The sequence below is a fragment of the Cebus imitator genome, unplaced genomic scaffold, assembly GCF_001604975.1.
Source record: "Cebus imitator isolate Cc_AM_T3 unplaced genomic scaffold, Cebus_imitator-1.0 Scaffold415, whole genome shotgun sequence".
In the NCBI taxonomy this organism is placed as follows: domain Eukaryota; kingdom Metazoa; phylum Chordata; class Mammalia; order Primates; family Cebidae; genus Cebus; species Cebus imitator.
Window position 1 is genome coordinate 70183 of NW_016107730.1, and position 10830 is coordinate 81012.

Below are 10830 nucleotides of genomic sequence, written 5' to 3' on the forward strand. Positions count from 1 at the left end.
GTGATCCACCCGCCTCGGCCTCCCAAAGTGCTGGGATTACAGGCTTGAGCCACCGCGCCCGGCCTATTTTATAAAATATTTTTATGGGAAAATTTAAACCTATACAAAAGTAGAGAGTATAATATAATGAATCCCTATGGACCCATAAGCTAGCTTCTTCCATAATTACCAACTCAGGACCAATTTGCTGTGACTAAAAGGTTACAGCAATACTCTTTCCTTACTAGATTATTTTGACAGACATCCATCCTTTTATCCATTAATAATTATGTACCTCTAAAAGATAAGAATTTTTAAAAAACAGTCTAGATACCATTAGCATGCCTAAGAAATCGACAATTCTTTTTTTTTGAGGATCAAAAAAAAGAGGATCAATTTTGAGACTGAGTTTCACTCTTATTGCCCAGACTCGACTACACTGGAATGATCTTGGCTCACCTTAACCTCCACTCCCCGGGTTCCAGCGAGTCTCCTGTCTCAACCTCCTGAGTCGCTGGGATTACAGGCATGTGCTACCACGGCCAGCTAACTATTTTTTTAAAATAAAGACGGGGTTTCTCCATGTTGGTCAGGCTGGTCTCGAACTCCCGACTCAAAGTATTCCACAGCACAGTGGCTCATGCCTTTAATCCCAGCACTTTGGGAAGCAGAGGCAGGCAGATCGCTTGAGTCCAGGAGTTCGAGACCAGCCTAGCCAACGTGGTGAAACCGTCTCTACTAAAAATGCAAAAATTAGGTGGGTGTGGTTGCACAGGCCTGTAATCCCAGCTACTCAGGAGGCTGAGGCATGAGAATTGTTTGAACTTGGGAGGCAAGTTTGCAGCGACCCAAGATCATGCCACTGCACTTCCACCTGGGTGACAGAGCAAGACTCTGTCTTAAAAATAAAAATTAAAATTAAAAAAAAAAAAAAAAAAAAATTGGCCAGGTGTAGTGGCTCCTGCCTGTAATCCGAGCACTTTGGGAGGCTGGGGCAGGAAGATCATGAGCTAGGAGTTCAAGACCAGCCTGGGAAACAAAGCTAGACTCCATTTCCTTAAAAAATTAAGTTAAATTAAAAAAAATTTTTAAATAATAAACCAATCTGTAGAACCATAAACCTGAACTGTTTTCCACAATGTAATGCATTGCCCTGTAAAACACTACAATTAAGACTGTCATTTTAAGGACTCTGAACTCTGTGAAGATCAGGCACTTTTCTGAAACCCTAAGATGATTATCCTTCAATTTTCTTCATTCTTTGTTTCTACCTAGAATTAAGTTGACCACCAAAATACTACTACCGTGTTAACAGCAATCCTGCTGACATCTAGTATTCATTCATGTGAAATGTAATTCTTGGGGTCCTTAAGATTTGGGCAGAATTTTTGTCAATTCCCCAGGACCTTAGGCAAAAAATCAGGGAAATGAAGTGACTGACTCAGTCTGCCAAAAGTGGATATTCTGAAATACCACTTTCTAACTTCAAGAAACACACTTAAGGAAATGAATCTTCCTCTCTTTCTCAAATTACACAATTGGAAATTAATTTAGATACTCTGGAGCTCCTCCAGCTGGTCGGCCAACTAAGAGAAAACAGGAAGTGGGAGATTCTAGCTTAGCTGGACCATATCCAGGTCTTCATAAGGAACTATCTTTGGCTGATATGTAAAAAGATTCTTTCAGCAAGAACATTAATCTTGAACTTCTGTAAATACCAAAGCTATGGTTAACCCCATCTGCCCCTTAGGTCTAAAGCCAGTAAGACAGATAGCTGGGTCCTAGGGCTTTCATAACTGGCATTATTGTAAGTCCATGCCACTGACTCACCTTTGCTTGACGCAAGTTAGCTTTTCCTCTACGTCGATTTTTTTTTCTTCCGGTCTCAACAAAATCCCTTTAATGAAACAGACCTGAAAACCTGAGCTTTGATTACTGTCTCCACCAGAGGCCTGTACAAGCCAAGTTATCCAGGCTTTAAAATGTGTGACCTGAGGTCAGGAGCGGTGGTTCATGCCTGTAATACCAGCACTTTGAGAGGTCGAGGCAGGAGGATTGCTTGAGCTCAGGAGTTCAAGACCAGCCTGGGCAACACTGCGAGACCGTCTCAAAAAAATAAAAAATAAAATAAAATAAGTGTGTCCTGAAAACTGGGTGTTTGACAAAAAGGAAAAACAGTGTCTTTCCAAAACCGAAAGATCCCTAACCAAAGGGGTCGCTTTAAGAGGGTCTCGAAAAAAGGAGGACGGGATGAGAAGGACGTGTGGGTAGTGTCATATTTTTACTTGCAGACTTCATCCTAGTCTATCAGTTATCGTTTCCTAGCACTCCATGTTCCCAAGACGGTGTCACCACCCCGAGGACTCCCTCTCAATTTCCTTGCCTAGGCCCTCTTTCTACTAGGGAGTCGTGGCCTTCCACCAGTTGAAGCCGGATGTTCTGAACCACAGACCCTCCAACTCTCCAGCGCTTTTCGCCCACTCGGTCCCTCTGAACAAGAAGGGCTCTCTCATCCAATCACTAAAAAGATTAGGTGTCCCGAAACACGAAAAAAGTGCCCCGTCTTCTTTGCAGGATTCCTCCCTTGAACTTCCCCAAACCCTCTCACTGTGACGTGACCCCACCCCTAGGTAACCGCAGCTGCTTCCTTACCAGCTTCCCGCCCCCGGGGGGCGCCTGCCAGAGGCCAATGCAAGGACCGTCCGCAGCCAGCTCTGCTGCTATCCCTGTGGCGGCGAATCTAACATGGCGGATAAAGACAGTAACTAGTCCCCTGTTTCTCTGAATTTCCGCCAAGACGATTGGCTCTTGCCATTTGTCCCTCAAAACGACCACCCCATTGATTGGTGGAGATTGTGTCGACGGGGGCGGGGCAGAAGCAACCTGTATCCGCACAACAACAAACATTGGGGCCGAGGGGCGGAACTACGAGTGTGCAGACGTGGGTCAAAGCGGATTTCCCGTTCCCCAGGCAAATTCGGTAGCCCCTGCGTTCCCACAGGCCACTAACCTTAGAGGACTCGTGGGGCTGGATGGGAATTGTAGTCTTCCTAGGAGTTATAGGTATCTTCTTTTTTTGGCCTAGTCTCCGCTCTCAAGATAAAAAAACAACACTCCAATCCATAACTGTTGACATGTATAAGCGCTCGGAGGTCTCCAATTTATCCAGTGGATTTCCGTGAGAATTGTGCCCGCTTCGGTATTGGATGGTCCGCTCCATAAGACTACAGTTTTCAAGGAACACTGTGGCGAAGGCCTTTCATTCCGCAATGCATGGTGGAAATCGTAGTTCTTCTCTTCCACCACCGTCCCCCTACCACAATCCTTTTATTTACCTAAACAGGAGACCTCCATTGGAACGGAAAGAGTGGGGGAATGGAACCTCTTACGACTGCTTTGAACACTATCTTGCGCTCACATTCAGGTCTCTGGTAGTGATTCTGGCCTTCGTACAGCAAATACTGTGACGTAATAATCTGCAAGCGTTAGCGTAGACGAGAGACGGCGAGCGCTTTCTGGAAAACCCAGGTAGAATGCCTCCTCTTCCGTCTCTTTCTTTTTACGCCATTCGGGGGAAGACTGGGTGGCCAATCCAGAGCCTCGAGAGACGCTTGGCTCTTTCTGTCTCGCCCTTCCTCTGATGCGTCTTGAATTCTGAGAGGCTGATGGTCAGTGATAGCCCGCTGGTTTCCGTGGCAACGGAAAAGCGCGGGAATTACAGATAAATTAAAACTGCGACTGCGCGGCGTGAGCTCGCTGAGACTGTGAACGGTGGACGGGGCGTGAGGTTTCTGAGATAACTGGGCCCCTGGCCCCAAGAGGCCCCGACGCCTATACGCTCTGCTCTGGGTAAAGGTAATAGAACCCCGGGAAAGGGACAGGGTCCCAAGGGATGCTCCGGGGGACTGGCGGGCGAGAGTGAATTTCCGAAGCGGTACAGGTATTCTTTAGGCTGGGGGTGGGGAGACGGTGGAACCTAAGAGGCGTAAGGCGTTGTGAACCCTGGGGAGGAGGGCAGTTTGTAGATCGCGAGGGAAGCACTGAGGATAAGGAAGGGGGCACGGTGTGTCCGAGGGGGAATCCTAGTTATAGGAACTGGAATGTGCCTCGAGGGGAACAACATGTCCATAAGAACACCGGCTGGTGGCCGGGGTCAGTGCCTCACGCCTGTAATCCCAGCACTTTGGAAGGTTGAGGTGGGTGGATCACGGAGTTCGAGACCAGCCTGACCAACATGGTGAAACCCCGTCTCTGCTAAAAATACAAAAATTAGCCGGGCGTCGTGGTGCACGCCTGTAATCCCAGCTACTTAGAAGGCTCAGGCAGGAGAACCGCTTGAACCCGGGAGGCAGAGGTTGCGGTAAGCCGAGATCGCGCCATTGCACTCCAGCTTGGGCGACAGAGCCAGACTGTCTCAAAAAAAAAAAAAAAAAACCACCGGCTGGTATATATGAGAGGATGGGAACTTTTGGAAGAAGAGGTGGCAGGAACACATCTGGGAAAGGGAGGAGACAGGATTTTGTGGGAGGGAGAACTCTTACGAACTGGATCCATTTGTGATATTGATAAAGCGCAAGAGGGAAGTAGAGGAGCATCAGTAGTAACAGATGCTCTAGGGATGTGCTTAAGGCGAATCCTGAGATGAGATCAGGTTACTGGGAAAGGTTAGGTGCGGGGGTGGGGGGGGTGTTGATTGGTGTTGGTTTTGTCGTTGTTGGTTTCGGTTTTATGCAAGAAGAAAACAGCCAGAAACATTGGAAAAAGCTAAGGCTGCCACCACCTACCCAGTCAGTCACTCCCCTGTGGCTTTCTCTTTATTGGAGAAAGGAAAATACCCAAGGGGTTAGAAGCAATATGTGAAAAAATACAGAATTTATGTTGTCTAATTACAAAAAACAACTTCTAGAATCTTTAAAAATAAAGGCTTTTGTAATTAGCTCTATGGTTTATATTCTAAAACCTTCCAAATCTTAAATTTACCTTATTTTTAAATGAAAAGATGAAGTTGTCATTTTATAAATTTTTTTAAAATATAATTACATATGTTTTTCTAATATGTTAAAGTTTATTGGAACAGAAAGAAATGGATTTATCTGCTGTTCGTGTTGAAGAAGTACAAAATGTCCTTAATGCTATGCAGAAAATCTTAGAGTGTCCAATCTGGTAAGTCAACACATGAGGTTATTAATTTGGAATTCCTGTATGATCACCTCCAGTGCAAATGAACAGAATTGACCTCACATAGTAGTGAGGAAAAGACCTGTCTAGTAAGATCAGGCTATTGGAATTGCTGATTTTCTTAACTGAAGAACTTTAAAACTATAGAAAACGACTCCTTGTTCTTCATCCACTCTGCCGCTCCCACTCCTCTCCTCTTCAGCACAAATCCTATGGTCCAGGAAAGACAGGGACCCTGTCTTGATTGGTTCTGCACTGGGGCAGGAATCTAGTTTAGATTAAGTGGCATTTTGGCTTTCTTGTAGCTCCAAAACCACCTCCGTCACTTGAAATGGCAAAATGGATGAGGCTGGGCGCGGGTGGCTCACGCCTGTAATCCCAGCACTTTGGGAGGCCAAGGTGAGTGGATCATGAGGTCAGGAATCGAGACCCTACTGGCCAATGTGGTGAAACCCTGTCTCTACTAAAAATACAAAATTAGCTGAGGATGGTGGTGTGTGTCTGTTATCCCATCTACTCAGGAGGCTGAGGCAGGGGAATCGCTTGAGCCTGGGAGGGGGAGGTTGCAGTGAGCCGAGATTGTGCCACTGAACTCCAGCCTTGACAGAGCTAGACTGCATCTCAAAAAAAAAAATCATGGATGATTGGTGTCATTGAGGGGATAGGTCTTTGGAAGAAGCTTTGTCTGAAACCGGCTGTGTACACTTGAATAATAATAATGCAAGTTATCAAAGCCTTTAGCAAGTCTGACTCTGAGTGAGCCTTTGTTTTTCTTCATCTATAAAAGGAAGTGGCGACTGTACTATTCATACTTTGTTTTTGAATTGAGGTATCATTTACATACAATGAAATGTAGAGGCGTTTTTAATACGGGAGTTCTGTCGAGAGGCTGGAGTGCAGTGATGCTATCACGGCTCACTGAAGCCTCAACTTTGCCAGGCTCAAGTGATCCTCCCACCTCAGCCTCCAGAGTAGCTGGGACTACAGGTGTGTACCACCATGCCCAGCTAATTTTTATATTTCTTTTTATTTTTTTAATTTTTTAATTTTTGTTTTTTTTAAGACGGGGTTTCACCATATTGGTCAGGCTGGTCTCGAACTCCTGACCTCAGGTGATCCGCCTGCCTTAGCCTCCCAAAGTGCTGCGATTACAGGTGTGAGCCACCGCGCCCGGCTTAATTTTTGTATTTCTTTATACAGATAGGGTTTTGCTGTGTTGGCCATTCTGGTCTCAGACTCCTGACCTCAAGTGATCTACCCTTGGCCTACCTTGGCCTCCCCAAGTGCTGGGATTTCAGGCATAAGCCACTGCACCCAGCCACAGTTTGAAAATCTTGACTGAAATACCACCTTTCATTTCCATACAGTGCTATTTAAAATTACAGTACCCCCAACACACACTTTATCCTCCATTCCTGCTTCTTCTCCGTAACACTTATTACTAGCTGACATTCTACGTAATGTATTCATCCTTTATCTCTACTCCCACAGAATGTAAACTCCAGGATGCCAGAGATTTTTGTTTTGTTCATGTACATCTGTATCGTCAGTAGTTAGAACAGTACTTGGGACCTAGTTGCCACTTAATAAGCGTTTGTGGAATAAATTAAATAATAAACTGAACTAAATTAGTTCTTTGATAGTTTAATTTTGTAAAATACGGTGATGGTTAATAGGAACATTCAAAAAATAAGTTGAAAAGTTGTACCTATTGCCTCTTACCCTCAATAAAGAAGGGTAAATTCAAGCAAATTTTCTTTTGTTCTTTATGAAAGTTGTTTCTCATATTTGGTGTCAACTTAATCAGATTAAGGAAAATGCAAATTATGCTTTTAGAGAGATGCAGAGTTTATAAATGGCCATCCTCTCCCTTGCCAGTCAACATTTTAGCTAAACCAAAATAAGAGGAAGGCCAGGCGGGGTGGCTCATGCCTGTAATCACAACACTTTGGTAGGCCAAGGCAGGCAGGTCACCTGAGGTTGGGAGTTCGAGACCAGCCTGACCAACATGGAGAAACCCCGTCTCTACTAAAAATACAAAATTAGCCAGTGTGGTGACACATGCCTGTAATCCCAGCTACTTGGGAGGTTGAGGCAGGAGAATCTCTTGAACCTGGGAGACAGAGGTTGTGGTGAGCCAAGATTGCCACATTGCATTCCAGAGTAATCAATGAAACTCCATCTCTAAAGAATAAACAAATAAAATCAGAGGAAAACAAGATTTATAATTTATCAATTTATTGAAAATCAGAGCCAGAGAAGCAGGAAATGACATTGTAGGAAAAAACTGCTTTTGAAAAAGCACAAAACTTATTCATGACAACCATAGTGATCAAAAAAATCCTCACTAGTGTGGCATTTGGATCCATTTATGTTTACATTTCCATGGGACACAGTCATAAAAATAGCATGTTCTTTCTCGTTCTGGTTAATTAAACCATCGAGTAAAAACTCAGATACACAAAAATTAAAGATATAAGAATGAAAGTTAATGCTAAATTTTTATTTTCAGTCAACTATTGTCTGTAGTATAGTTTTTCATTGCTTTTTTCCTGTTTTCTGTTAGATTAATTTTTTTTTTCTTTTTTGAGACAGAGTCTCGCTGTGTCGCCCAGGCTGGAGTGCAATGGCACGATCTCTGCTCACTGCAACCTCCACCTCCTGGGTTAAAGTGATTCTTCTGCCTCAGCCCCCTGAGTGTCTGGGATTACTGGCCTGTGCCACCATGCCCGGCTAATTTCTGTATTTTTAGTAGAGATGTGGTTTCACCATGTTGGTCAGGCTGGTCTCGAACTCCTGACCTCATGATCTGCCCGCCTCAGCATTCCAAAGTGCTGGGATTATAGGCATGAGCCACCACGCCCGGCCTACATTAATTTTTCATGGTTTTTTAGACTCATTTTATGGAAAGTTCTAAGATGGGGATCGTATTTCAGTTTTAATACAGTACTCGGGATAGCGCAATTTGCAGTTATGTCTTAATATGCAATTCCTGATCATGGCTGGAAACAGTATTATTTGTGGTAGATATAGGGTAGGTTTTCAGCCTCTTTAGGTTTCTCAAACTAAAATTCTTTCTGCTGGTCTCTTAAGTCACTACTGGCAGCTGTTTCTGATAATTGGTAGTTCTTTGTAACTTTTTACATAAGACTGTCACATTTTTGACTTTCAGAATAATTTGCTAAAATGTGTACCCCAGTGGGTTATTTTTCAACCTAAACCTAGCTGCTTTTTCCAGTCACTTACCCATATTGGAAGCTTAAAATGCAAATATACAGTAGGCCTAAAATATTGCCTGGTTTGAAAAGTGTTTAAAATATTTGAATCATTTTCATAGTAAACATTTACTCTCATCAGGACCTAGAAGAGGAACATTTTAATTTTTTTCCGATTCCCTTTTTACACTCTTCCTTCAACATTCATTACCTTTTTACATATTGAAGTTTTCATCTATTCAAAGTTTGTGTTTATAGTGTGTTTATATAGCTTGGATTGTAATTACCATACTGAAATATAGTTATTTCAGAATTGAGTCAGTGGCGAGAATGAAGCCATCTGGTATCATAACCAAATCCAATTTTTCTTTTACGGAGAATTTCTTTGAAATGTAGCTTAGCTGAGAAATAGTGATTTAGTAACAAATTAGAATTTTCTTTGTCAAGGTTATTTTTCTTTTTAAAGTCACGTTTGGTCCCAGTAATAATACCAACATTGGTACAAGTCATCTCAGGTTGTGAGGCATTTTCCCAAGAAGACTGGCAGGGTGAATGACAGAAGAAAACTGAGGTTCAGGTAGAGTGGTTAGCCTGAGGTGGCTCTGCTTATATATACAACTGCTAGTAGAAACCCAGCCTTCTGACTTAGTTCAGTGTTTTTCTTTCCACTGCCCTGTGCTCTGTCAGGAACCCCATGATTACAAGATTTGTATCATCAAACCCTTCACAATAAGGTTACTGTCCTCGAGCTTTTCTTGTAACCTTGGTTTTTTTTTTTTTTTTTTTTTTTTTTTTTTTTTTTTTTTTTTTTTTTTTTTTTTTTTTTTTTTTTTTTTTTTTTTTTTTTTTTTTTTTTTTTTTTTTTTTTTTGAGTTGGCATTTCACTCTTGTTGCCCTGGCTGGAGTGCAGTGGTGTGATCTCAGCTCACTGCAACCTCTGCCTCCCAGGTTCAAGTGATTCTCCTGCCTGAGCCTCCTCAGTAGCTGGGATTACAGGCACACACCACCATGCCCAGCTAATTTTTTGTATTTTTAGTGAGACGGGGTTTCACCATGTTGACCAGGATGGTCTCGATCTCTTGACCTCGTGATCCACCCACCTCGGCCTCCCAAAGTGCTGGGATTACAGGCTTGAGCCACCGCGCCCGGCCAACCTTGGTTTTTTTTTTGTTTGTTTTTGTTTTTTCTTTTTTTGAGATGGAATCTCACTCACTCTGTCACCCAGGCTGGCTGGAGTGCAGTGGTGTGATCTCAGCTCACTGCAACCTCTGCCTCCCAGGTTCAAGTGATTCTCCTGCCTGAGCCTCCTGAGTAGCCAGGACTACAGGCATGTGCCACCATGCCTAATTTTTGTAGTTTTAGTAGAGACAGGGTTTCTTCATGTTGGCCAGGCTGGTCTCGAATTCCTGACCTCAGGTGATCCTCCCACCTTGGCCTCCCACAGTGCTAGCATTACAGGTGTCAGCCACCACACCTGGCCCTTTTTATCCTTTTCTAAAAAGTTAAATGTTTAATGAAAGGAACCACATTCTTATCACACTACCAGGTTACTTGTTCTTTGATGTCCTGCCTGGACTTCTACCAAAAAAATCTGTTTCAAAAGTTCACATTTAGGGTCAGGTGTAGTGGCTCACTCTTGTAATCCAAGCCAAAGTGGGTAGATCACTTGAGGTCAGGAGTTCAAGACCAGTCTGGGCAACATGGCAAAACCCCTTCCCTTCCAAAAATACAAAAAAAATTAGCTGAGTGTAGCAGCATGCGCCTGTAGTCCCAGCTACTCAGAAGGCTGAGGCACAAGAATCACTTCAACCCTAGAGACAGAGGTTCCAGTGAACCAAGATTACACCACTGCACTCCAGCCTGAGCAGCAAAGTGAACCCAAGAAAAAGAGTTCTTCTCTAGAGGGAAAGAACTAATAAACAAAAAAAGGGGGGGTTCAGCTGGACCCGGTGGCTCATGCCTGTAATCCCAGCACTTTGGGAGGCTGAGGCAGGTGGATCACCTGACGCCAGGAGTGCGAGACCAGCCTGGCCAACATGGAAACCCCATATCTACAAAAAAAAAAAAAAACAAGAATTAGCTGGGCGTGAAGGCAAGTGCCTGTAATTCCAGCTACTCTGGAGGCTGGGGCACTAAAATCACTTGAAACCAGGAGGCGGAGGTTGCAGTGAGCCAAGATCACACCATTGCACTCCAGCCTGGGGGATGGAGCAAGACTACAGCTCCTCAAAAAAAGTTCACATTCCAAAGAAAGCAAAACGCCAGCTGGCTATGGTAGCTCATACCTGTAAGCCCAATACTTTGGGAAACCGAAGCAGGAAAATTGCTTGAGGCCAGGCATTCAAGACCAGCATGGGCAACATAGTGAGATCCTGTCTCTATGAAAATTAATATTACAAATTAAAAAGACAGCCAGGTATGGTGGCTCACACCTGTAATCCCGGCACTTTTTTTTTTT

At 43.7% G+C, this 10830-nt stretch overlaps 2 protein-coding genes across 11 annotated transcripts in view; one reads left to right on the forward strand and one right to left on the reverse strand.

Annotated features, from left to right (window-relative positions):
* The window catches only part of NBR1 (NBR1 autophagy cargo receptor), a 29926-nt gene extending 26971 nt beyond the window's left edge, over window positions 1-2955 (reverse strand). For all 3 annotated transcript variants that reach the window (XM_037731673.1, XM_037731674.1, XM_017509333.2), the window contains exon 1: window positions 2632-2955. In XM_037731673.1, coding sequence (XP_037587601.1) covers window positions 2632-2886 — 255 coding nt within the window. In that variant the 5' untranslated portion in view covers window positions 2887-2955. The remainder of the gene's footprint in view (window positions 1-2631) is intronic.
* Window positions 2909-10830, forward strand: part of BRCA1 (BRCA1 DNA repair associated) — a 73850-nt gene continuing 65928 nt past the window's right edge. For 5 of the 8 annotated variants that reach the window (XM_017509326.2, XM_017509328.2, XM_017509331.2 and 2 more), the window contains exons 1-2: window positions 3555-3834; window positions 5044-5142. In XM_017509326.2, the coding sequence (XP_017364815.1) occupies window positions 5063-5142 (80 nt within the window). In that variant the 5' untranslated portion in view covers window positions 3555-3834; window positions 5044-5062. Of the gene's footprint in view, window positions 3508-3554; window positions 3835-5043; window positions 5143-10830 lie in introns of those variants that run through there. The other 3 variants (XM_017509327.2, XM_037731672.1, XM_017509330.2) reach the window with 3 other exon arrangements.